The 27952-nt window shown below is 45.9% G+C and overlaps 4 protein-coding genes across 4 annotated transcripts; 3 read left to right on the top strand and 1 right to left on the bottom strand.

The window, feature by feature from the left end:
• LOC8073487 (probable mediator of RNA polymerase II transcription subunit 26c) lies at positions 3829–6913 on the top strand. The gene is made up of 9 exons (XM_002442822.2): positions 3829–4538; positions 4649–4717; positions 4835–4917; positions 5016–5089; positions 5204–5256; positions 5639–5678; positions 5773–5918; positions 6260–6356; positions 6575–6913. The coding sequence occupies exons 1-9, from the start codon at positions 4170–4172 to the stop codon at positions 6688–6690; spliced, it is 1047 nt and encodes a 348-aa protein (XP_002442867.1). The 5' UTR covers positions 3829–4169; the 3' UTR covers positions 6691–6913.
• LOC8079861 (exocyst complex component EXO70B1) lies at positions 9864–12375 on the top strand. The gene has a single exon (XM_002442821.2). The coding sequence runs from the start codon at positions 10059–10061 to the stop codon at positions 12153–12155; it is 2097 nt and encodes a 698-aa protein (XP_002442866.1). The 5' UTR covers positions 9864–10058; the 3' UTR covers positions 12156–12375.
• LOC8073486 (citrate-binding protein) lies at positions 12298–13752 on the bottom strand. The gene is made up of 2 exons (XM_021445902.1): positions 13347–13752; positions 12298–13240 (listed from the first exon to the last, which is right to left on the bottom strand). The coding sequence occupies exons 1-2, from the start codon at positions 13623–13625 to the stop codon at positions 12851–12853; spliced, it is 669 nt and encodes a 222-aa protein (XP_021301577.1). The 5' UTR covers positions 13626–13752; the 3' UTR covers positions 12298–12850.
• On the top strand, positions 22523–25108 carry LOC8073485 (fibrous sheath CABYR-binding protein). Its single transcript, XM_002442820.2, has 2 exons — positions 22523–23271; positions 23369–25108. The coding sequence occupies exons 1-2, from the start codon at positions 22950–22952 to the stop codon at positions 24841–24843; spliced, it is 1797 nt and encodes a 598-aa protein (XP_002442865.2). The 5' UTR covers positions 22523–22949; the 3' UTR covers positions 24844–25108.

Genomic DNA, 27952 nt, shown 5'->3' with positions numbered 1-27952 from the left:
AATATAAACCTGGCCCACCAAGAGCCCGTTCGGTTAAGCTTTTTCGGTCTGGAACAGCCCAAAACAATTCCAACCCAATATAATTTATTGAATGGTTTCAAACCCAGAACAATTTCAGACCATTCCGGGCTATAAACGAACGGGCCCTTAAGTCCATTTATATAAACCCGCCGGATGTATGGTGTGGAAGGCAATTAGGTGGGTGGTCTCGCATACTATGCTCTACTATGAGGCGCGGTGCCACGAAGGATTTCTCGCCATTGGGATCAATCGGCTCCAAGTAACGACTGCAATGTAGGTCCATCTCGTGTGTGACGACACTAAATATGCGTACAACAATGATTCTGTAGTGCCTGTTACAAAAGGTTTTTATAGACGGTTTTGAAAACCACTACTACGTTATCAAATCAATGGTACTAAGAGTTATTAGGCTCTATTTGCCTAGTTGGATCCGTTCCAATTATACGTGGAAACTAGAGAAACACAACCAACACACATAACCGTGAACCAATTCATACTCAAAATGTTTCTATCGTCTCTCTCTCTCTCTCTCTCTCTGCCTAGTCAAGAGAAACAACTCCAACCTGGTTTCACTAGATTCTACTTTTATCTAGTACACCAGCGACAGACAAACCTACTCTTTTTAAGTGCAACAAATTAAAACAGGTTGTATTTAGATTAGTCTTCATCCGCAAAAAGTTCTAAGGTTTTTTAAGTGTATTTTTATTTATATTTTTATAATATATACTTCTAGAATAAAATTCTAGTCTACCAGCCAATAATTTTATAAAAATGATTTTGATTCATCACTTAAAATGTTTGTTGAGATAATATAGATCTAAAATGTTTTTTTACAATGTCAAATGCGACCCTTAAAGTTTAACAGATACTGTAGCATTTTCGTCTTATTTGAAAATTAGTGTTCAATCATGAACTAATTAGACTTAAAAGATTTGTCTCACAAATTACTCTCTATCTGTGTTTATAATCAAATTATATATATATATATATATATATATATATATATATATATATATATATATATATATATATATATATATATATATACGGCAGCGCTATTCTACACCCTAGGTGTTGAATATTATTCTACACCGCAAGTCAAAACTGAGCAGAAAAAATACTGAGCAATACTGAACAACAGTATCATCCAGTCATACACCTAGGACCGTGAAATACTGAATAATACTGAAACACGAGTACTGAATAATACTGAATTTTGTTCAGTATAACACTTTGGTGTAGAATAGTAGAATAGCATATATATATATATATATATATATATATATATATATATATATATATATATATATATGTCTGATAGCCTTGCAAGCTTGCCAACGCTGTAGCGTGCTGCGTGAGTGGCTCAAAAGGACTTTTTTTATCCCGAGGAGATTGGCTGGTCATCATGCGTCCTCTCCTCTCTCTTGCCTCGTGAGAGCCCCTTTGCGCTGAAAGTGACGTTGACAAGAGAGGCAGTGATGGGAGTGGTACCGGTTCATATCTCGAGCAGTTCTTCTTTTCTAACCCCTAATAAAAAAATTATTATTTTAGAGATCCTATAAGGCTATAACTCCAACCATTCTCCAAACGGCCAAACCTAACTCCAATAAGAAAAAAATTTGCAGTCCCTCAAATTCTAGCCTCTCACCTCTCAAATAAAAGGGAGGCCTCTTCTCCCCTAATCCACTATTTTTCTTATTGGAGGTTGGATTTTCTCATTCTGTTGGAGAGAAACCCTTAAAACCCCAAAACGTGTTTTGTATCTCTCCCAATAACTAGTTTTTAGGGTTGAAGTTTTCTCCAACTGTCGGAGATGCTCTAACAACTTTCTTCATTTCCCCAATTTAACTCATATAAAGCCTGACATACTTTTTCAATATTCTTAATATATTGCGTTAGGCAGTCTCAATGAGAGTTTCATGTGAGTTTCATTTGCATTAAATAGGTTGCCACATAGGCTTTTTTGATGATATGGCAGTGTATTTAAGAAGAGAGAGAAGAAATGAGTTTCATCTAGATGAAACTCTCTTGGCACGATTACCAACTCTCTATGAGTCTTGGAATTAAATGCCTATGAAACTATGAAATGAAACTCTCCATTGAGAGTGGGTGTTTCATCCAAGTTTCATTTCATTATTTCACATGACATGGCAGTCTTGGAAACAACGCCATGAAACTCTCCACTATAAGGCCAGTGTCAATGGTCCATTTCAATGCACTGTTTCCAAAACAAATCTGTTGACGCAACATCAATGAAACGAACAATGAAACAACCTCCACAATGCATGAGTTTCACCTTGATGTTTCCTAGGCTGAGCAAAGCATTTAATTACTGCAAAATGATTGGATCACATGCAAGATGATGAAACGATTTAGTCCTCAGTGGGGATTTCATCCTGTTTCACCGCGTGGGAAACAACGGCAGCGGAGTTTCACCATGGTGAACTCTACTTCCTTCTCTCTCTCCTCTTCGTTTCATGCAAAAAGTGCAGTTTTGCTGACATGGCGCTCTAATAAATGTGCATGACATCCTGGTGAAACCCCCACTGAGACTGTCCTAAGACTGGCCTTATCAACCATGAAGGACATTACTATTTCATAGTCACCTAATTAATGAATTGAGTTACGTACTTGAGTCACTGCTAGGGTTGTGGTTGAAGGATCTTGCTACGAGCAATCAAATGGTACCGTGTTTCAATTATGATGCAACAAATTAACTCTAAATCTCAGGTGTGCATGTAGTTATTGCAGGATCTTTTTACCGCGAGCACAATCAAATAGCACCATGTTTCAGTTATGATGCAGCAAATTACTTTAAATCCCAGGTAGTGGTTGAAGGATCTTACCATGGGCAATCAAAATAGTACCATATATTCAATTACCATGCAATAAATAAATTAGTTAAAATGGTAGAAAACCAAATTTTCTTTGAATCAGTTTTTTTAAAAAACTTTAGGCAAACTTTATTGATTCATATAAGTGGTTACATCATTTACAAGCAAATGTAGTATAGATGAAGGGGGGTCATCTACCCAAACTTGAGAACTCTTCTATATTAAAGCTTGCCTAGCTAATTCATGGGCTACTAAGTTACAAGATCAATTACAATGACTAATAGATATCTCGCTAAATTCTTGCCATAGTTGAACGATCTCACCATAGAATGCCACTGCATCCATGGCCCAGAAACCTCCATCATGCATCATTTGAACTACTTCCATACAATCAGATTGGATTTCAACACAACTACATCCAATTAGATGGAAAACCAATGTGCATCTTGAACTTTTTTTTCAAAAATAAAAATATATTCTTTCAATACCAAAAACGTATTCATAATTATGAAAGCTAGTCCATATACCAATTGGAATTCGCTTATGCTCCTCAATGAAGTACGTGTGAAGTCGTGTTCTAAAAAAAATAAAAAGATTGTAATTTTTTTTAAAAAAACAACCGGCACAATGAATTGTGACTAGGGATGAAAACGGTACGGATATTTTCCGATAGTATTTGAGACCGAATTCGTTTAAAGGGATTCAGATTTGTCTGTATCCGAGTCCGAATATTCAACATCCGATACCGTATCCGTATCCGAATACTTTAATCGTATATTTATGATGTCGACATTCAAACGTATCTTATCCGACATTATTGACATTATCCGTATTCGAGTCCGAATCCGACCAGAAATATAAAAACAAATATGATATCAATAATATCCGTCCGTATCCGATCCGTTTTCATCTGTAATTGCCACACATGAGGCCGCGGGAACAAGGAATGTACCCGCGGGAATTTTTGGTCCCCAATCTCTCCGCTTTGCCAACCAACCATGCACCCACCTGCACCACGCCGTTAACGGGTCCGGAACATCCCTTATCGGATCCACTCCGCCCTCCCGTCCGATCCCCCAGCCTCCCCCTCCTCCTCTAGTCCGGAATCCGGATCGCCTTCTCCCACCGATCCGTCCGGACATCGGCATGGCTGCGCCCCCGCCGAAGGCGCCGGCGCCGAGCGCTTCTTCGGCGGCCTAGCGTTTGTTTGCCTCCGAGGAATTTCCGCCGGTCGCGTTACCGGATCTTGCGTGGGCCGTCCGTCGAGGATCCCCGCTCCCCGCGCCGGTCGGCGACCGCTCCACCGCCGCTAGTATGAGCTCCGACGGGCGCCTCCGCCGCGCGCTGGCCGCGTTCGGCAGCGGCAGCGACGTGTGGGACCTCGTGGACGCGGCGCTCGCCGCTGCCGCGCGGGACAGCCCCGCCGAGCTGCGCGCGCGCCGCGACGGCATCGTCCAGCGCCTCTACGCAGGGTCAGCCCGCTGCCGCAACTGCGACGCCGACGCTCCCCCGCCGCCTGCTGCTCAGCCGAATGGTGCCGTCGCTGCTGCTCCTGCGGCGGCGTCTCCGGCCTCGCCTGATGAGGAGGTCGACGCGGACAGCCTCGACGACGAGGAGGAGGCCGATGCCGGCGTGGAGAGCAAGATCCTGGCGATCAAGGATTTCCTGGAGGACCCGGACCAGGTCCTCAAATATCCCATTTTTACCTCGTTTGGCAGTGCTACAATTTGCTGACAGTGTGGTCTCCTCTGCTTCGTTGCAATCTGTACCTCTGTCGTGTGGTCTCCTCACAGTCGGAGGACGAGATGGTGAGCCTGCTGCAGAACCTAGCAGACATGGACATCACCTACAAGGCTCTCCAGGTCAAACTTGCTTTTAGCTTCGCTTTTCGTTGGTCGTGTTCAAGGAAAGATTGGTTCGGATGCTTTCTGAGGCAGCAGCTCAACGTGATGAAAAGTTTGCGATTCTGTTTTTTGCAGGACACCGACATTGGCCGCCATGTGAATGGCCTGCGTAAGCACCCATCCAGCGAGGTCCGGCAACTGGTGAAGCTGCTCGTTAGGTGATGAACCAGCTGACTGCTCTATTGGATTGGTTACAGGACATAACTGTCTTCTGATAATCTGATTGTGGATTTGTCATTGTCTTCGGTCTTTGAAGGAAATGGAAGGAGATTGTGGATGACTGGGTGAGGCTGCACAACTCAGGTGGTGACGTTGGTGGCTCGATCATAAGTGCGTTGCTGTACAGAATTTTGATCTTGTCTCATGTGTTGTGTTTAGCTCCAAAGCTTTTGGAATTACTCTGTGTTTGGTGATAATTTTGATACCCTTGGTTCATGGTGGCAGGCGATGGTGACTCACCTGATAAAGTTCAACCCAAGTACCATCAAAATACTCATGTAACTATTCTTTCATGCTCCACTGTGTGCTGATCTTCTGTTTCTCGTGTATAGTAATTGCAAATAAAACAACTGTGTCACACCAGATTTAGTAAATTCAATTTTCTGAGATGTTTGGACTGAGGACAGTATCATGCTAAAGTTGTGTAGTTCGATTTCCCTTCCTAGCAAATCCATTGTAAACAAAAAATAGTATACCACACAAACATCTACTCCCTAAGTGTCATACTTCGCAGACACGTCTTAGTAGCAACTAAAAAGGCTAACCAAAATTTTAATTGCTTCATACCAATCTTCTTATACTTTCAAAGTCTTTTGCTTGTCTCAGTGCCATGGTTGCCAACAAAAATCAATTTATTTTGTTGCTATTGTGCAATTGCAGGCTTCAGACTTCAAGTATTCCTCCAGCCCACAGAGCCATAGTGAGTTCATCCCTTAAGAGGTTTAAGTAGAGCTCATACTGATGTACTGAGCTTGACCAACTGATGTACTGATGGTCCCTATTTTGGACCTTAGATGTTTTGAGCTCAGAGAGGTCTAGCAATCATAATTTGGTGGAGTCAGCAGTGGAGAAGCGTAGAACAAGCCCTGCTCCTGCATACCATAACACTAAGCAGAACAACAGCAACAACTATCCTGCTGTTTCATCATCAGCACCAGCTGTAAGTCTTTGACCACCATATAGTCCTCTCTGATTTTTCTTACAGCTGTACTTGTCATTGCATAGGGACTATGCACTTGCTTTTGTTCAGTGTACACAAAAAGGGTTGAAAATAAGTTCAGTCCTCCCTAGAAAAGAAAGAGGAAATAAGCTCATTACTCTCTGTTCACTAGCCTCACTTTACCACCACTCACTGCACATTGATGGTATCATGCAAAGTAGTGAAAAAGGCACTTATCATAATTAGGCTTTAACTTTTCTTGGACTTTTGACTTTGCTCTGCTCACGTTTAGCATAACAGTGCCTATTCTTTCACGTGATGTTCATAATTACACTCCGCAGAGAGCAATGAGGGAGCAAAAGAACACTCTTTTGGATTCTGAGAAGCTAGATTCAGCCAGGAAGAGGCTTCAGGAAAACTATCAGGAAGCGCAAAATGGTAAAACTTCGATGACATGCTCTGCGTACTTACAATTGACTTAGAACCTTACGAAGTTAAATAGCATCTCACTTCATAATTCTTAGTCTCATTTCCTGATGTTGAACTTTGTCAAAATGATGTGCTAAACTGTCAGGCTAACACTATGTCAGTGAGATCCGAAAGCAGTGATATTGATACCCATGTCTCTAACTACTTTTTCCCCTCTCCCTTTTCAGCGAAAAAGCAGAGGACAATACAAGTGATGGATATCCACGACATACCTAAGCCGAAGAATAGGAACACCTTCATACGCAAGAGTGGTGGAGGCGGATTCCCGGCAAAGCACCGGTGATCTGCCTAACTGCCATCGTTCATGCCTATAACGGACTTGCATATTTATTTTGTACTATCAAAAAAAAAAAGGAAATCTGAAAGCAAAACTCTTGTGTTTCCAGACTGTTTTGTAGCATTTCAGTCCAGTTTGATACATACTGCCTAGTCCATGAGGCTACGCTTGTACTTATCTTAAGACTGGAGAACAGAAGGAAAACAAAATTGTGTTATTTTTCATGACACCCACCTTCCTACCTGATACCAGTCCCTGGATAGCCTCTTCCTTTTTTTTTTTTGGTTATTGTTTTGTTGTTGCTGCTGCATTGGACAGCCAGCTAAGAACAAGGTCGTGCAATGCAGAATGTAGATGTTTAGGCGAATTCAATCATGCACGTTGTTTGTCATTTTTTTCTATATAAAAAAAGGAAAATAAATAACGAGTAGCACGAGCACACATTAATTGGCACGAAGATGGTTGCAGTGGCAAGAGCTGAAATTGTTTAGTCAAAAGTCAAAGAAGCTTTGCATCTCCCATGGCTTTGGGGAAACTAGAGAGGGAGGCCACATGACATTCGTGTGTGCTGTCCTGTGCTACTCCTGTCCCCGTCGTGGGAAAGTGGGGAGCCATGTCATCGGCACTTTCAGACCAGAGTACTAAGTATTCTACACCGTCTGTCTTCTTCATCCATAACATTAAGATGTTGCTATATGCTAGATTCGTCTATCAGAATCTACAATCTCTGTTCTTTTCACGAACCGTCGTCCTCTTCCTCTTCTTCGACTAAACGACTTTGATAGCAATTTTCGCCGCCATGGTAGCGAAAAACAGACTTACTTTCTTATAGGATGTTTAGGGAGCCGTCAAGTTTATGCCATGGTGGGCATTGCCAAGTTATCTTGTTGAGAATGCTCTGGCTCTTCCAATGCTCAAATTACATAGAGCATGTTCTTCAATGTTTTCAACTGTATGAATAAAAACAATAATAGTTACACATAAAATTCATCTTGATGTAAATAAAATCTGGCATAAATCAGCAACAAGTTGAATGGACTAAGGCCTTGTTTAGTTCAATTTTTTTTGAAAAATCAACACTGTAGCACTTTCGTTTGTATTTGACAAATATTGTCCAATCATAGACTAACTAGGCTCAAAAGATTCGTCTCGTCATTTCCAGCCAAACTGTGCAATTAGTTTTTATTTTTGTCTATATTTAATACTCCATGAATGCGTCTAAAGATTCGATATGACGGGAAATCTGAAAAATTTTGCAAAAATTTTTGGAACTAAACAAGGCCTAAGTTACTCCAGAGCGGAGACTTTCGTTCCTTCCAAAGCTTATAAAAGGTATGTATTCTCGGGATCTTGATCATCAATGAAAGTGAGTTGATGGATGCGGTGCGCATCCTTGAGCTTTTTCAGCAGCCAGAGTCCAGAATTGAACAAAGAATTTGAACTGTACTAGTAACCCAAGTGAGGCCGTGATATTGATATGTACTTCAAGTATGGTTGCAATGCAGGTTCTGTTAAGAAGGGAGCCAATGCCCCCTCCCCACCCACACCCACACCCACACCCACACTTACATCACCGCCACCATTCAGAAATCTTATGATTAATCAATAATAGCAATTATTAGCCTATTTGTATTATTACATGTCAAATAATATTTTAAAATTTCTAGAAAAAATATAAGTATATGCAAACTATAGATGACAAAAATTACGTGATAGTTATCGAATAATCGATATTATAATATGCATGCTTAATTATGTCCACGTGAAAAATCCTAGATCATATATTTATACACTTGCAGATAAAACAAGAACCTGATACTAGCAGTCTGTTGAGTAATTTGTATTAAACCACAACTAAGATTATATTTGATGACAACCAACGCATGCCATGTAACACACCCATCTAAGGAACACAATATTTCAACCCTCCGTATCCTTGCCTAGTTTTTTATATTCCAATATGTACGGTCGTTTCAGAAAGTAATATAATATGGCATTCAGCACAACATTGGTAATATTTCTCTACTCTATTTGTTCAAAAAGAAGTGCATATCTCACTTTTTTAGGAGTCAACTAATATCAAATTTGACCAAATATATAAAAAGGTGCTAGTATCTATAATACTAAGTAAGTTAATTTGCAATGTAATTTTTAATAAACATATTTTGAGATTAAATGTTGATGTTATTTATAGCTAAGTCTAAAACTAATTGACAAAATAGATATGATTGGATACTAGATTTTTACACCAGTTCACATAAATCATTGCCCTAAGCTTTCAAAGTGCCCTGGTTGAGGGCTCCTTGTGGGGTTAAGAGTTAAGACCAAGCATCGTCAAAATGGTCAATGATGAAGAACGAAGAAGAAGATGGATGCAATATGCAAATTAGACAGTTCTGATTCAGTTGACATCATCTATAATGTCAAGCAAACTAAGCAATGGTATCTTACAATTTTTGTGTCCCCTATGTCTACTAGAACGGTCTCTTGATCCATGCACCGATGAAGCATTAGGTTGAAAAAAGAGATCAATATAGACAATTGTATCCAACGGCCTGAGAAATAGAGAGACGGATTGACCGAGGAGGCGACCAAGAACGGGGGAGACATTGGGACGAACCGATAACATTTGTTTAGCATAATAGGTGATGTGTATTCGGCCGATAGGTGGGGGCAAGTGATGCAGTCAACGAACGAATGGGAAGATAATAAGGTTGAAGATGATCCTAATGTTATCTCTAAAAGATAATTCTAATTGATCAATAAAAATACAATTCAATGAAATTACTTTTTTTTATTTTTTTTAGATTAGTGAATCTTTTTTGAAAGGTTAAAAGGCATGGAGTTAACCTGTTTTTATTTTCTTCAAAACTAGTGCCCTCTTCCACCGTGTGTATAGAAGGAAGAAATAATCAATCAAAAGCTTCATAAAGCGCTTCTTTAGGAGTTAAACTTCCATTTGATTGTTTTCCTCTAAAAAAGTACCTATAATATAACATTTTCCTTAAATTTGAGCTATTGCTGACCATAAATCTATGAATTTGAATTTATATCTACATGTTAACATGTAAAACTCCCCATATGCTAGAGAGAGAGAGAGATGAGAGAGAGATGAGAGAGGAGACCTCTGCACCTCTCGTTGCCGGCCAGCTAAAACGGGGCCGTTCCAAGCGTAACGTGCCTGATGTCTCCATTCCCGCGCAAACCGGCTTTCTCTCTCTAGCCACCTCCTCACCGTACCGTCACCGCCTCCTCTCTCTTTCTCTCTCTTGCTCTGCATGTCTCCTCAGCCATCCGTGCGAACAAACAACCACTGACCTCGCCATTGCTCATTCTTCCTCCCCTCCTTCCACCCGGCCGGCCACCCACCGGAGATGGACAGCCGGAGCCAAGCGCCCTACAAGTCCAGCAGCTTCTCGCCGGCGACCACCCGCGACGACGGCGGCAGGACCCGGGAGGTCGACCGCAACTTCTCCCTCGGCGCCCTCCGCGACAAGAGGGACCACCCTCCGCACGGCGGCTCCAGGGAGCAGTCCATCAAGGAGGAGGACGAGCAAGAGGAGGGTGACCATGGGGCGCCACGAGGAGGAGGAGGAGGAGGTGGTGGTGGTGGTGGCGAGTGTCCGGGCTCGGGAGGAGGCGGCGAGCCGGACCTCGCCGCGCTGTCGGCCGAGGTCGACGCGTTCCTCGCGGGTCAGGATGCGGACTCGCCGGTGAGCGTCACGGAGGCGACGCTGGAGAGGTTCGCCTCCGCCGTCGAGCTGCTGGTCGCCCGGTCCGAAGGCGTCGAGGACAAGTGGGCCGCGGAGGCCGGCGGCGAGCCGTCGGCGCTGCTCGCCGCGATCACGCGCATCGCTGCGCTCTCGTCCGCGCTCGGCAAGAGCCCCGAGGGCGGCGGCAAGCACGCGGCCGCCGTGAACCGCGTCACGGCCGTGCTGCACCGGGCCATGGCGTTCCTCGAGGAAGAGTTCCACGGGCTGCTCGAGGACCCGCGCGTCCCCAAGACGACGGGGTCCGAGCTGGGCGGCGCGCACGAGCCCGACCGCTGCGTCCTCGCGCCGCCTCCGCCGTCGGAGTCCGGCCCCGGGAAGGAGTCCGCGCCGCCGTACCCGGCGGAGACCGTGGACCGGCTCCGCGCCATGGCCGACGCCATGGTGGCCGCCGGGTACGTGACGGAGTGCTCGCAGATGTTCCTGGTGGCGCGGCGGAACGCGTTCGACGCGACGCTGCAGGGGCTGGGCTACGAGAAGTCCAACATCGACGACGTGGTGAAGATGACATGGGAGGCGCTGGAGGCGGTGATCGTGACGTGGACCAAGGCGTTCCGGCACGCCATCAACGTGGGGCTGTCCACGGAGCACGACCTGTGCACCCGCGTCTTCGCCGGCCGCCACGCCGCCGTGGGGCGCGGCATCTTCGCCGACCTCTCCCGCTGCGTGATGCTGCACATGCTCAGCTTCACGGACGCCGTGGCCATGACGAAGCGCGCGGCGGAGAAGCTCTTCAAGGTGCTCGACATGTACGAGGCGGTACGCGACGCGTCCCCGGTCATCGAGGCCTTCCTGTCCGCCGACGAGCCGGCAACCGCCGAGCACAGCCACAGCCACAGCCATCACTCGGGGCTGGCGGAGCTCAAGTCCGAGATCGCCGCCGTCCGGTACAGGCTCGGCGAGTCCGCCGCGGCCATCTTCCGCGAGCTGGAGAGCTCGATCCGCGCCGACGCCGGGAAGCAGCCGGTGCCCGGCGGCGCGGTGCACCCGCTGACCCGCTACGTGATGAACTACCTAAAGTACGCGTGCGAGTACAACAGCACGCTGGAGCAGGTGTTCCGCGAGCACCACAGTAATGGAGGCAATGGCGGCGGCGACGACGGCGGCGGCAACCCGTTCGCGGCGCAGCTGATGGAGGTGATGGAGCTGCTGCACAGCAACCTGGAGGCCAAGTCGCGGCTGTACAAGGACCCGTCGCTGAGCAACATCTTCCTGATGAACAACGGGCGGTACATGCTGCAGAAGATCCGGGGGTCGTCGGAGACGAACGCCATGCTCGGCGAGGCGTGGGCGAGGAAGCAGTCGACGAACCTGCGGCAGTACCACAAGAACTACCAGCGGGAGGCGTGGAGCCGCGTGCTGGGGCTGCTCCGGGACGACGGCGTGCTGACGGTGAAGGGGCACGTGCAGAAGCCGGTGCTCAAGGAGCGGTTCAAGCAGTTCAACGCCGCCATGGACGAGATCCACCGGACGCAGGGCGCGTGGGTGGTGAGCGACGAGCAGCTGCAGTCGGAGCTGCGCGTCTCCATCGCCGCCGTCGTCGTGCCGGCCTACCGCTCCTTCCTCGGCCGGTTCGCGCAGCACTTCAGCGCCGGGAGGCAGACGGAGAAGTACGTCAAGCTCAGCGCCGAGGACGTGGAGACCATCATCGACGAGCTCTTCGACGGCAACGCCACGTCCATGACAAGGAGGAGGACATGACAATAATAATAACTAGCTTGTTTGTTGCTTGACAGCGCCACGTCCGCCATTGGTCGGTCCAGCTAATCCATCCATTATCGATTTGAGCAAAGCAATGTATTGTTCTCTCTTTTTTTTCCCTCTTGAAAAAACTTCTTTTTTGTTTGTCTTCTTCTTCTGTTAATTAATTGAAAACGTTACTGTACTAATTTTGGTCCAACAGCAACAGTTGATCGGTGTACTAAGAACTGTACTTACTACATACAGTACTTCTCTCAGGACTCAGGGCACAGCTAGATCGTTTCTGTAATTCGTACCCATCCCATGTATTGCCTGATGACATTTTAAACCTGTTCTTCCAAATGCAGATGTTGCCGTTGCAGGCTTGCAGTTAGATGTCCTTGGCTGAAAAATCATGGCTAAAAGTATTATTCGCTGATTTGTTATGAAAAAAAAAACACTGCTCAGTAGCTGGTAAATTTGTCAGATAATCTCAAATGCGATCTCAAGCGAACAGACTAACTATTTTAGAAAATGGAAGAGACTTTCCGCTTCTGCGCCTTCACATACAGCGTTTACATTATTACATAGTTTCAGCGATCGACATTGCTGAAGATAAGTCAGGAAAATATATAAATAAACAACTGATGTCTACATCCAACCCAAATCTTTTATTCAGATTCACTGATTTGACCTCTGATTCTTCAGCCTGAACCTCAACCGAGCTTGGTGTAGACCTTGACGTCCCTCCACCGGGACTCCATATAGTACGAGGCGTTCGTCTGCGTGTACACCCCGAACTTGAAGTAGTGGCGGTACCCGCCGTGTCCGGCGACGGCGAGCCGCTCCTCGCCGTCGACGAACACGGTGAGCACCTCCGCGCCGACGTCGTGCACCACGTTGAGCCTGAACCAGCGGTCGTAGATGTCGGCGTCCACGACGCGCGCCTCGTCGTGGTAGTACATGAGCCGGCCGCCGTAGACGTGCAGCATCAGCGTCGTGTTCCTCCCCGACGCGCCGAACACCTGCATCACCGACACGCCGGAGGTCCCCGCCGGCACGTACCCGTAGCCCTCGAACTGCCACACCCCCGTCGTGTACTTCGCCTGCACCGTAGCAACGTGCAAACCAAAAAAAAAAGAAATTTGAAAATTAGCGTTGATCGTGAAGATTAGTGATGGTGTTGGCTTGATTTAGTTAGTATATATATACGTTTAGGAAGATCTCGGAGCGTGGCCTGGTGGGGCTGCCGGAGCTCAAGGGCTTGTCGGTGGAGTACACCCACATCCGCCGCACGCCGGCGAGGAACTCGTAGCGCTGCTCCGGCGGCAGGTCGTACGGGTGGTCCAGCTTGAACCGGTCCTCGGTGAGGTTGACGGCGATGAAGCCGAGGGTTGGGTCAACGCCGGCGGAGATCTGGCTGCAGCACGAGACCAAGACGATGAACAGGAGGAGTAAAGGCCATGGCTGGGAGGAGGAAGCAGGAGCCATTTGATTTGCTCGTGTGGATGATGGCTTTTTTTTTCGAGTTGATTTTTCACTGACAGAAATTCTGATGAACAGGCTTGCTGCTTATATAGGATGCTGCTATGCTGGTTTGTGTGAACAGGCCGTTTCCCTCAGATAATTCCGATGGACGGCCGGCTTCGAAGGTAATGAACTATTGATGAACAAAAGTAATTAACACTGACGACGCCACTGTCTGCGGTGGCTGTTTCTGAATATTCAGAGTTAGCCTGCACACATATTTGTCAAGTTCACCGGCCGCCTGCAAATGTTTTTGTTATTTTACTCGTAAGACTGAAACTCCAAAGATTATGCAATTTCGGCATATATATTTAACTACTAGCACCCTGGGTTGGGACAGGAGCCCGAGAAACATGCAAGATGTCTTCGATCACTGGATTGTCTTGGGGACAGGAGCCCGAGGAACATTGATACATAGATTTAAGCTGTGCATATCCTGACACCCAAAATAGATCTTTTATATAGATATTTTGATAGAAACTGATACAATACTGTCGGAGACATATTTTTCGATTAGGGCACTCCTAATGCAAGACTCTATCACAGAGTCCAAGACAATTAATTACATATTTTTATGGTATTTTGCTGATGTGGCAGCATATTTATTGAGAAAAGAGGTAGAAAAAATAAGACTCCAAGTCTTATTTAGACTCTAAGTCCACATTGTTCAAGTTAATAAATAACTTTAGACTCTACGATAGAGTCCTGCATTGTGAGTGTCCTTAGTGTGTGTCTGTATCATGAACATTGGCTTTCTATAAAAAACAAGGTTTTCCTCCCTAAAAAAATTAACTACTTGCTAGCACAGCTATGGAGGAAGGATTAAAGCGGAGTCAAATAGTAAAGTTCAAAAAGTTATTGGAAGGGAATACCTATATAATTTTAATTAGTGACGAATAGAAAGAATAGAAAGACGAATCTTTCAATTAGAACAAGTGTAGGGTATAATAAGTGGTGATGTTCAGCTTAAAAAGTATTTCACCAAATACTAGGACAGATTGTTTGGAGCTCCTAAGCCTTCTTTTGTGACAAGTGATGAGACTCGTTAGAAGATATTCATTAAGTTATAGCAGTAGAAAATGAGTTTTTTTACAAAGGATGACAAAAGCTAAGAAAGAAAAAAAAAGATAAGTACCCGTCTAGTTTTTTGAATGGAAACTAGGTCAAGCCATACAACTGAGAAGAATGTACCACTCCTTTGCTACAATTACAAAACTTTCCAAACTCACAAACGCTACCTGCTCCAATTTGGTTGAATCGACCCAACAAACAACTCAAAAACAACTAACAAAGACAGAAGAAACACAATGAGCTACACCGAACCACGAAGCACGCCGAGGAGGATGCCTACTGCGAAAACCAGCTAAACTGGTCAGCAGCAAGGGAGAAGAAAGATGACAGGAAAAGAGGTCCAGGGAAAGGGAGGTAGAAGCCCCAGCCACCCAAACTGCCAACATCCACTCCAGCCACACCTACACTACTATAAAATAACTTAACTGCGACCTTTTCGACACTCCCTAGGAGGCAGGCACAATTTTTAACCGCCTCGGTTAATGTCTCGGATTAACCAAGGCGGTCATTTTTTATTAACCGAGACACCATTAACCAAGGCGGCCGCCTCGATTAATGCCTATTAACTAAGGCAGGCATTATAAATATAACCATCACAGTAAATCATTAATCGAGACGGTTATTTTATAAGACCCGTCTCCTAAAATCTAGCCCAACCCACTACAGTTTCTTAGCCCAATACTAGAGACGAGGCCCAACATCACCCTTCAAGTATATATACGAACACTTCGCCAGTTAGGGTTCCTCACCCCTCTCACACCCGCCGCTATCGAGCCTCTCCCCAGCTCGACTCCCACCCCGATGCCCCTCCCCAACCTGACGCCTCTCTCTCTCTATGTCCCTCCCTCCCTCCCTCCCTCCCTCCACTCTTTCTCCGCACAGCGGCAATGCCCGACCCTTTCTCTCCCCCCACAACGGCGACACCACCCCTCACTCTCCCCATGGCATGGCACAACGACGGTTGCCATCCTTCCCCACGCAGAGGTCCGCTGCATCTTCGCTCCCTCGACATCCCGGTGGCAGCAGCTCTGCGCTCGATAGAAGAGGTATGCCCTCATCCTCCCTCTCCTCTCTCAGATCCATCCCTCACCCTCTCTCCATGGCAGATCCATGGCGACGACACTCGGGGAGGCCTCTCTCGGCCGCGACGGTGTTTGGAGGTGGCGGATCCTGTTGCGGTAGCGCTCAGGGAGGGCTCTCCTAGTGGCGGCAGCGACGCTTGGAGTTAGATCCAGCTGCAGCGGTGCTCGAGGAGGCCATGGCAAGCAAATCCGATGATGGGCGGCCCCGACGAGCGGTGGCATGCACGTGCGGATCCGGTTGCCAGGGATGGGCTCGATGAGCCGTGGATGGGCTCGGCGGGCTTATCCAGCTTTTTTTGTTTTTATTGATCGATTTACCGAGGCGGACATTAGGACCGCCTCGGTTAACATTGATCAATGATGACCTTTTCTTCGAGGCGGTCAGTTTGCCCGTCTCGGTAAAGTGATTTTTCCTGCCGCGGTAAAAGAATTATGTACTAGTGCTAGCCACCCTCCACTTGGCCCCGACCACCGGACCATTGGATATGGCCGCCCACAACCTGGATCAGCCTGCCCCTGCATGGATCTAGCCGCCGCCCACTGTATGACGCTGTTTTATAGGACGCACGACACGATAGGCACTATCGCCCGCCCATCGGCTGCACCATCGCTGCGAACAGCACCAGCACCACGAGCTCCGTCCCCCGCAGCCTAGGCTGGCAGGGCTAGAAATGAGGCCGACCCACCAGATCTGGCGGTCCTACGAAGATCCAATTGGGGGAACTAGATCAGGCCCGCCGCCACCAACGGATAGGAAGAAAGAAAGAACAAGGTTGAGAGAGAGGAGAAGGGCAAGATGGCCACACCGCCACCCTCCTTGCTGCTCGCCTCGGCTAGCTCTGGCGACGGTGGGGCAAGAGGCGTGGCTGCGGAGTGCGTTAGAGCCGTGAGCATGGGGGAGCCGCCCATGTCACCCTGGCATGGAAGCTGAAGTTAAGAACACTATATATTTTTCAAACAAACCATAATTCGGCACATCGAATTTGTCTGTAACATACCTCATCATATATGTCTTCATCTCTTAAACATCGAATTTACGGTACAATTACATCACATGGCTCTAATGTATGCGTCCAAGCTAGTCCAACTAGAACATGTAGAACCGTACCGAGAACTGAAAAGAATCTAGTACGTCATTTCGCTGCAAATAAACCGTGTACACTCATGCAGATAACTCCTCCATATTTCATCACCTAGCCGCCCGTAGCTACTTTGGATTGGGCTTGCGTGCCATGCTAACCACATGATGAAAACGTTGCGCGTCACAGGGGACCTTGAGCACCCCATGCTGACCGTACCCGAACTGTTCGACGGCCGCCTCCAGCAACGCGGCCATGCACGGCTCCTTGAGGTCGCGCACACGCACCAGCACTCTCGTCTCCGTCGTCGTCGTCGTCCCTGCACCGCCCTCCTCCTCGTCGTCGTCGTCGCGGACCAGCACTATGGGGAGGTACCCTTTTGGGACCCTGACCTTCCAGCTCTGCTCGTCGTCGTCGTCGTCGCGAGTGACACCGCCGGCGGGCACACAGCTCGCCGAGAAGGCCTTGCTGGCGCTCATCGTCATCGTCTTCCTTGTCGTCGTCCAAGCGGCGGCCATTGTCGTCGTCACTGTTTCTGTAACACTGTGAATTTTTCTATGACTTGATCGATGCTCAAACTCTTGGTGATGATGAACAGCTGGATGATGGACAAGAGATGCATGCAATGCAGTGCAGGCCGGGGGTTAATTATATATAGCTAGTGTAATTGGAGGGTCAAAGCGAAAATGGGACTTTTTCCAGATGAGTGGACGTACAAACGTGGCTTGTGTGATTGGGCATAGTGATAGTGACCGGCCGGCCTACCTGTACGTATATGTACATGCAGATTGATGAGTCGTCGCGGTTTGTTACTTTGTTACCGTCCCCGTCAACATGGTTAATCACACTTGGTAATACAAAGGCTCCTATATTGTAATGGAAAATTGGAAAGTGGTTTTACTTTCCCCGTACGTGACGATTATTTGCGTTTTACATGCATGGGCTTAGTAATAACTAGTCAGTCAACTGCATTGGCTGACGACGTACGATATAGGATTATAGGTTCTTGGCCTTGTTTAGTTCCGAAAAGTGAAAAAATTTCGGTACTGTAGCACTTTTGTTTGTTTGTGACAAATATTATCCAATCATGGACTAACTAGGATCAAAAGATTCGTCTCGTGATTTACAGCTAAACTGTGTAATTAGTTTTTGTTTTCGTCTATATTTAATGTTTCATGCATGTGCCACAAGATTCGATGTGACGGGGAATCTTGAAAACTTTTTGGTTTTCAGGGTGAACTAAACAAGGCCCTAGTATGTAAGTGTGTACTTGTTTCGCTTGTCTTATTCTAATAAATCAGCGAATATTACTTTTAGTTATGGCTTTTCAGACAAGCGAACAAGCTCATAAATCATATTGTATTAGTTGGGTCGTCAGTTGTTGGAACACTTTTTTTTGAATTTATAGTTGTAAAACTTTTAGTATCACAACACTCATGTTTAGGCCAGTCTCAATTCATGTTTAATGAGAGTGTCATAGACATTAAATAGAGTGCCACATAAGCAAAATTGCTGACTTGGCAGGGGCATTAAATGAAGGAGTTTCATCAGATGAGAGAGGAGTTTCATCCCCATGAAACTCATATGGCTCGGTTATCTAGTTTATAGTTTTGGTAACTGTGTCATGAAACTATGCATTGAGACTGGCCTTATAACCTGGTTGTCCAAGCCTCTTCATGTCACCACACTCGCACGGGACATTGTGTGGACATGACAACCCCACACAAAGTTATTAAATCGATGTCATATCAATTTTTCATATAGGAGTAACCTTCAGAGCTATCTCTATAATTTTAAGGACCCTTGTGCAAGCAAAAGGGTAAGAGTCCATCAATTTTTTTATATGTCAAATATATAAAATATATAGTACAACTAAAAAAAATTAATTTGCACCATATGTTTTAGTTTATAAAAGGTAATTATAGTACAACAAATAAATAAGTAGAATAGAATTAGAAACTTAGAACACTATCACTGAATACTAATAACAAAATTGGTGAAGTCTCGATCACCTATGTCCTTGCTCTTCACCAATTTGACAGTAGTGACTACAATCAGTAGTGTGCGGACGTGTGGTGTTAGCGTGTCATGGAGCTACATCGTTGCATTGGACGATTGGTCAATAGGACGAGAAGACAATAAAGAGGAACATTGATCTGCTCAACTAATCGATCAAGCGAGAATATGAAGCAACACTAGCAATAGATGGATGTGGACGACGTGCTGATTAATGGATTTCTTTTTTAGATTAATTGATGGATTTCTATAGTGTCTGTATAAGCCTCCAAAAATTAGACAAATCTATATACTAAGTATTATATATATTACATATATACTTATAGGCCCCTTAGCGTCGTGGCCCCCGGCCGTCGCACCAACTGTCCACACCCTAGAGACGGCCATTGCACTAGCATTTAGTATATACTAGGAGAATTCTCCGCGCGTTGCCACGGGTGCGAAGAAGAAATGTAAATAAGTTAGAATGTTAATTCACTAAGAATCGAGAGATATATATGTATGGTGTTGGTAGTACAATAATATATGTTAAAAATGATGTGATTTGCTAATGTAAATAGTTTGAATGACAACATAATAGTATGTGTTAGTTGGATCAATGTATTAGTGGATGATGATGTGGACACTTTATATGGTGAGATAGTTGAATGTGCTATGTGCTAGTGGGATGTTCTAGTGGATGTTGATGTGGACACTTTGCATGGCAAGAGAAATAGCTAGTGGGGTTTATCTACAAGTCATACGCATACACTATTTGTTTCATCACCAATTAATTTCTCTATAATGTAACCAAATATTAGTTTTTGTTTTATTAGCTTAGCAATTTTTATTAGATATAATACAATAAAATACATGCAAGTCAAATTCATATGTTTACATACATAATAGACTAAATACCATATAATAATGCTATGTATATAATGATTTATTTTTAAGAAAATCCCGCAGCAACGCGCGGGGAATTCACCTAGTGCATCCAAATTCCAAATGCATCATTCCCTGCATGATTTGATTAAGTCCTTGTTTAGTTCCCACCAAAAACCAAAAAATTTTCAAGATTCCTCATCACATCGAATCTTATGGCACATGTATAGAGCATTAAATATAGATGAAAACAAAAACTAATTGCACAGTTTGTCTGTAAATCGTGAGACGAATTTTTTAAGCCTAGTTACTCCATGATTGGACAATGTTTGTCAAATAAAAACGAAAATGCTACAGTAGCGAAATCCAAAAAGTTTTCGGAACTAAACAAGGCCTAAGGTAATTTGGACTATATTAGAATCGAGAGATATATATGTATGGTGTTGGTAGTACAATAATATATGTTAAAAATGATGTGATTTGCTAATGTAAATAGTTTGAATGACAACATAATAGTATGTGTTAGTTGGATCGATGTATTAGTGGATGATGATGTGGACACTTTATATGGTGAGATAGTTGAATGTGCTATGTGCTAGTGGGATGTTCTAGTGGATGTTGATGTGGACACTTTGCATGGCAAGAGAAATAGCTAGTGGGGTTTATCTACAAGTCATACGCATACACTATTTGTTTCATCACCAATTAATTTCTCTATAATGTAACCAAATATTAGTTTTTGTTTTATTAGCTTAGCAATTTTTATTAGATATAATACAATAAAATACATGCAAGTCAAATTCATATGTTTACATACATAATAGACTAAATACCATATAATAATGCTATGTATATAATGATTTATTTTTAAGAAAATCCCGCAGCAACGCGCGGGGAATTCACCTAGTGCATCCAAATTCCAAATGCATCATTCCCTGCATGATTTGATTAAGTCCTTGTTTAGTTCCCACCAAAAACCAAAAAATTTTCAAGATTCCTCATCACATCGAATCTTATGGCACATGTATAGAGCATTAAATATAGATAAAAACAAAAACTAATTGCACAGTTTGTCTGTAAATCGTGAGACGAATTTTTTAAGCCTAGTTACTCCATGATTGGACAATGTTTGTCAAATAAAAACGAAAATGCTACAGTAGCGAAATCCAAAAAGTTTTCGGAACTAAACAAGGCCTAAGGTAATTTGGACTATATTAGAATCGAGAGATATATATGTATGGTGTTGGTAGTACAATAATATATGTTAAAAATGATGTGATTTGCTAATGTAAATAGTTTGAATGACAACATAATAGTATGTGTTAGTTGGATCGATGTATTAGTGGATGATGATGTGGACACTTTATATGGTGAGATAGTTGAATGTGCTATGTGCTAGTGGGATGTTGTAGTGGATGTTGATGTGGACACTTTGCATGGCAAGAGAAATAGCTAGTGGGGTTTATCTTTATAAGACATATATATATGGGTCATGGAATTTCTTTAATCTATGGCTGAGCAAAGCCCCATTAAATCCACCAAAAATAGCTAGTTCATTATCATTTGCACGAGCATCACACGACAAATTGTGTAATCTGTTGTGACGCATGCGAATATTTGTTAGTATTATTAAAAAAAAAAACTTCTATCTCTCACTCTCTTCGCTCAGTCCATTAGTTTGGCATCTCACACTCTTACCCTTCTTTGAGCAACTCCAACAGATTTAGTAAAAATAGATGGCTAAACTCATAACTTAGCTAACCTTTAAAACAGAAACTCGAGCAAAAAAAAACTTCAACAGCCTTTCCAATAGGGTGAAGGGAATGGCTAGCGGCACATGCAACCTATATCTAGCATGCGAAAATTCTGGGATACATGACTTGCTATTTTAAAAAGCGAAATACAATAGCTGTTAGACTTTTTCTTTTTTTTCAAAGTAGTCAAATATAGATTACACAACATGGATAGCTTTTTTGTTGGAGTACTGAGTAATTTGATATTGTTTTTTGAAATGAATCAGGCAGAGTTATCGACTATGTTAAAAAAAAGAATATTTTAACTTTAGCAGTACAAGATGGATGGGATGACTTCTCATGCCAAGATGCCCGCTTTTGTTGCACTACCACACCTCCATGAACATTCTTCACCATGGGCATTTTTTTCTCACTTCTATATTTTAGGTGACTGAAGCTTAAGATGATTTCAGGCAACGCTCTTGTGCTATCAATTAGTATAAGTAATTTTTTTTTTGAGATTACACAGTACAACACAGACACTCAACACGCAGGAACCTACCTCTATGAGCACCTTCGAAGGACTGAGCCGGCAAATCTTGATTAATGCATAGCGCCGGAAAATCCTGGAAATAAATCCAGAATAAAGTGCCGCACCCAGGATTTGAACCCTGGGTGGGAGCCCCCCAACCAATGGCCTTTGTCATTGCGCCGTGAACCCCTTGGCAATTAGTATAAGTAATTGTTATTTTTGTGATGTATTATTTGTCTATGGCAAAACATATCAATTTTTTGTCCTTGTTTGACTATAGAAATAATTGTAAATTGTTAATTATTTTTGTGTCAACACATATTAGATTTTGTAAGATTTGTGATTTTGTCTAATGGTTTCTTTTTTATTTTAGGAACCAACAATTTCCTTTGTGCCTACAAAAATTGTACATCGTCATGTGAAAGAAAACTAAAATTCAGACACTTGAAATTTAGCGAGTCCCTTTTTTTTTCTCGTCCGTCTGATCGTCAGATATCAAGAACCTTAGACCCCAAAACCCCAACAGTAACACCAATAAGATCCCCAAATCCACATTCTAATTCATCGTAGAAGCCAATATGAGTTCGTACACGTGTGTCTCCAATGTTGTATCTCTTTTAGGAAAAAAAAAAAAGGCCCGAACGACGAGATTGCACTCGCCGTAGGTTGGAATGGAACACTAGTAGGCAAAAAGGTTCCTTCTTCCTTGGCCAAGCAACGACGTTTGGTCTGAAAACGTTCCACCGCATTTCTGCCGTGTCGGTCTCTTCGATTTTTTGATCGATCAACGACGATTCAACGTGTACGAACCACTGAAACATGCAGGACCAATCAATTAGCCTTTTTCCGCCGACCCGATCCCGCGGAGCATCTCGTTCTCGTCGTGCATTCCAAACCCACCCCGGAGAGGAATGCCATATCCGTGCCGTGCTACCACTGCAAAGGCACCTCGCGCTCGCTGGCCATGCCATATGCTGCCTCCAACTCCAAGCTCGATCAAGCCGCGCTCACATTTTGGGTCCAGTCCGGACACTCCAGGTTTAAGCCACAGCAAATCCACCCCACACGCATGGCACCACCACCACAGATCGTCCATGCCGCTGCGGGCGCCAGCCATGGACCTCGACCTCGACCTCGACCTCGCCGTCCAAGTCTCCGTCCCCGGCGAGGAGGACTTCGCCTTCGTCACCACCGAGACCCACGCCGCCTTCCTCGTCCTCGCCCACCTCCCTGGTACGCACCGCACGCACGCAAGCACCACCATCCATCCATCGTCCACTCGTATAATTCTCCTAGCTCCGAACCGTTGGCGCTGCGTGCGTGCGTGCAGGCTACGCCAAGGATGAGATCGACGTCCGCGTGGGCGACGCCGGCACGGAGGTGGCGGTGGCGTGCGCGAGGAAAGACGCCGCCGCCTTCACGGTGGACGTCGCCGCCGCGGTCGGGAGGATCCGCGTGGCGCACCGCCAGGTGGTGACGGACGGGTTCCGCCGCGTCTTCGACGTCCCGCCGGGCGCCGACGTGGCACGGATCACCGTCGGCTTCGACGAGGACGACGCCCTGCTCGTCGTCATCTTGCCCAAGCTCCTCCTCCCGCCGGAGGAGGACGAGGCGCCGCGGCTCGACGTCGACGGCGCCACCGACAGCGGCGTCGACGTCGACGTCGACGAGGACCTCGACCTCGGCGACGACGACGACGCGTCGTCCAGCCTCGAGCTCCAGCATGAGGACTGGGTCGACGTCGAGGAGGAGCCTGAGCCGCTGCGTGACGTGCCCGTCGTCACTGACGTTTCCGTCGAGACTCCGGTGCCGGTGGACACGGACGTGGCCGTGGAGACTCCGGTGCCGGTGGAGACTCCGGTGCCGGTGGTCACGGACGTGGCGGTGGAGACGCCGGTGCCGGTCGTCACGGACGTGGCGGTGGAGACTCCCGTGGAGGTAGAGGAGGAGGACCGCGACGTGCCCGTGGAGACGCCGGTGGAGGTGGATCAGGTGGAGGCGGAGCCGCGGGTGGTGGACATCGAGTGCGACGTCGTGTTCGAGCCGGCGCCGGAGTCGGAGCCGCTAGTGGAGACGCCGATCGAAGTGCTCGGGCCGCCGCACCGCGAGCCCGAGCCGCCGGCCGACGTGCCGCAGCCGCCGGTGGACATACCCTGCGACGTGGAGTCGAAGCCAGAGCCGGCCGTCGTGCAGGAGCCCGAGGAGCCGAAGCCACCACCGCCGCCAGCGGAGGAACCTGTGGAAGAAGAGCCACCGGGGCAAGAAGAAGAAGAAGAAGAAGAAGAAGAAGAAGAAGAACCTGTCCAAGAGCCGGCGGCGGAGGAACCTGTGCAAGAAGAGCTGCCGGCGGAGGAACCTGTGCAAGAAGAGCCGCCGGCGGAAGAACGCGTGGAAGAGCCGCAGCCGGTCGAGGCGCCGGCGGCCGAGGAACCAGTGCAGGAGCCAGCCGCCGAGGAGGTGGTGCAAGAGCAGCCACCGGCTGAGGCGCCGGCCGAAGAACCTGCGCCGGAGCCGCCCGCCGCCGAAGAGCCCGCGGTGGAGCTTCCAAAGCCAGCGACACCACCAGCAGAGGAGAGTTCGGGAGGGACGACCGAGTCGGAGGAAAGCAGCAGCTCTGACGGCGAGGGGAACCAAAACGGTGGCAAGAAAAAACGCGGCAGCAGGGGAAGAGGGAGTGGGCGGCGACGACGACGACGGAGACACGGCGGGTTCCGGCTCGGCCTGGTGGTCGGCCCCGCGCTGATCCTGCTCGCGCTCGCGGTGGCCGCGGCCAGGCGGCGGCGGCATCAGCAACAAGGCCAGTGAGCCGGCTAGGCGGCTTTAATTTGTCACCGTGCATGTTCTTCGGCACAGGAGAATGAAAGACAGGTGTTGACGTGTTGTGTGCAGTAGAGTAGCGGTGGGTGCAGTGAGTGTGGTGTGCTAGCAGTTTGCGGACGCCTGGTGTAGCACACTAGCACGTAGTATGGAATGGAGTTTTCGTGTGAATTTTTAAAATTGCAAGCATGGGTTTCCTCATTGTTAGGCCTTGTTTAGTTCACCCCGAAAACCAAAATTTTTTCAAGATTCCCTGTCACATCAAATCTTGGAGCATATGCATGAAGCATTAGATATAAACGAAAATAAAAACTAATTACACAGCTTGTCTGTAAATCACGAGATTAATGAATCTTTTAAGTCTAGTTAATCTATGATTGGATAATATTTGTCAAATAAAAACGAAAATGCTATAGTGCCAAAATCCGAAATTTTTTCAGAACTAAACGAGGCATTAGTTTTGTATCACGCGCCTATTTGAATTCTCTCTCCGTATACTTAAGCTCTAAACATTAGAGTTAAATCTCTAAATAGTTGATAAGTTAGCTCTAGATCTCAAAATTAGGCTAAAATGATCCGGAGGACAGTAGGTACAGAGTCCACGATTTAGACGGAGCCGTTTCGGTGTCGAGCAGAGTCGTTGAGCCGTAGACGACTCAAGTCAAGGTGTTGTTTACCTGAAAACCAAAAAGTTTTCAAGATTCTTCGTCACATCGAATCTTGTGACATATGCATGAAACATTAAATATAGACGAAAACAAAAACTAATTACACAGTTTAGCTGTAAATCACAAGACGAATCTTTTAATTCTAGTTAGAGCATCTCCAAGAGTTTGCTATTCCACTTGGTATACTACAAAATTTGGCAAAAGTTTCAAAAAACGTTCTCCAACAATTTGCTATTCACGGTTGCCAAATTCCTTAACTTGCCAAAAGTTTTCTCCGCGCGTCCAGGTTTCCGCGCGGCGGAGAACGTCGCCAAATCGTTCGCGCGTTCCGTGGGAAGTCGCCGCCAGAAAACTTCCACCGCGCGGTTCGTGGACTCACTTCCCGGTTCGTGGACTCACCGCGCGTGGCCGGTTGAGTTCCAGATCGAAGATCGCCGGTATACTGCTGATCGAGGTCCAGAAGATCGCCCTGTTCGTGGGATCGCCGGAAAACCTAGGTACGCCCCGGTTCATGGACTCCTCCTCTCGAGTAGATTGACTTCGCCACTCTGTTGCCGCCGCCGCCCGATCCTTTCCCCGTCTGAGATGGCATCCCCGGCACCGGCGTCGCTTAAGGACACCGTGGGCAGCCTCGACCGCGACGGCTTCGTCGGCCTCCTCTCCAAGCTGATCGGCGAGACCGCGCGACGCTGTCTCTGAAACGCAGCGATCCCAGTTCAGGGATCCCAGTTCAGGGCGCGACGCTGTCTCTGGCCTTCACATTTAAGATTCCTTTGTTCCAGCTTTTGGTTCTCTGAGCTTCGCCAACTTGCTGTCCAATAAGATAGTGAGGTTAAAGGGCTGATGTAGTTCAGTTTCGTTTTGTTTGTGATATGTGCAGAACAAGATACTGGATACTCTGGGTTCTCATTTATTTGAGCGCTGTATTTTTTTTCATGTTATGATGACAAGTACATGAAATCCTGCAAGTTCATTTTTATTTTTAACTTCCAAGTTTCTGCTTGTGTTCGTTCTAGGCTCTATGAGATTGACTGGGTTATTGTTGTATTGTTATCCATGCAATGTGGCGTTAACAATGATTTGGATTCATCTAACTGTTCACAACTCACAAGTAGTTGTAGATGTATTCTGTCGTTTCTTGCTCGGGCATTTGCAATATTGTGCAGTCTATCCAAGCTTAAGATGCTTCTGTGAAAGAGAGTATCTTCCACACAACTGTCGCTGGATGTGATTTTCATATGGCACACACACAAGAAAAAGGAACATTCTTAAGCTTGTTTTCTGAACTGGGATCGTCGAGTAGATTCACTTGTTTTCTGCTAGTCCAGTGGGGTTTAAAATTTTATGTTGCTAGTTCTTGAGAAGACAGTCTTCTAGCTATGTTGTCCGTTTTTATTTTTTTTTATATACTTCCGTATACTTCAACTAGAATTGATCGTATGAATTCTGAAAGATCATTCTTTTTCAGACTCATTCCGATGGATCAGGGAGGAGATGATTTCCTGTCGGACATTCTTCTGCAGGAAGCAGGCAACCATGTTGCTGGTTTGGACGACCTGGTCATTCCATTGACTCCTCAGGAAACTCAGATTAGTCCGGATATCGAAGTTGTTGCTAGTCGTGGGAATCAAGGAACGAAGAGGTCCAAAAATTTCAATGTTGAAGAAGACGAACTTGTTTGTGAAGGATGGTTGGCTGCTAGCAAAGATCCCCTCCACGGGGCCAACCAAAATCGTACCTCGTTTTGGGGTAAGGTTCATGCTTACTTTGAGAAGAACAAAAAGACAGATGCACCTTCAAGGACAGCAAGTTCTTTACTGCATAGATGGCTCACAATTCAGACTTTAGTGAACAAGTTTTGTTCTTGCTATGATGCAATTGAACGTAGAAATCAAAGTGGTACAACTATACAAGACAAGGTACTATGCCTAGACTTTTTTTTAAATTTCATGTTGCTATGTTTCTGACTGCTATATATTGACAATGCACTTGATCAGATTGCCAGTGCCCTCAAGATGTTCTCGAGAATGGACAACAAGGATGGGAAGAAATGCAATGTTGTGCCTTGTTGGAATATACTGAAGGAGGAGGACAAGTGGAAAGCCAAGAGGACTGAACTTCAAGAGATGGAGAAACAATCAACAGCAGGAAACAAGACCAAGAAGAAGGCCATGAAGGTGGCTCGGACAAGGGAAGAGGAAGCTGCCACCAATGAGCATGACAAGGAGGCCACCGATGCTGGTGGTAGTGCTGAAACCGGAGCAAGAAAAAGATCTGATGGGGTAAAGAAGGTTAAAGAAAATCTTAGGCGAAGAGGTGGCGAAGCTTGCTTGGAGGCCCTTGACAAAATGTGGGCGAAGAAGGAGGTGGCTGACAATGAAAAAGAGAAGGCAAAGCAAGAGAGGTTCATGGCGGCACTCGAGGTAGAG

This window comes from Sorghum bicolor, chromosome 8 (genome assembly GCF_000003195.3).
Source record: "Sorghum bicolor cultivar BTx623 chromosome 8, Sorghum_bicolor_NCBIv3, whole genome shotgun sequence".
In the NCBI taxonomy this organism is placed as follows: domain Eukaryota; kingdom Viridiplantae; phylum Streptophyta; class Magnoliopsida; order Poales; family Poaceae; genus Sorghum; species Sorghum bicolor.
This window is presented reverse-complemented; position numbering and strand designations above follow the sequence as displayed.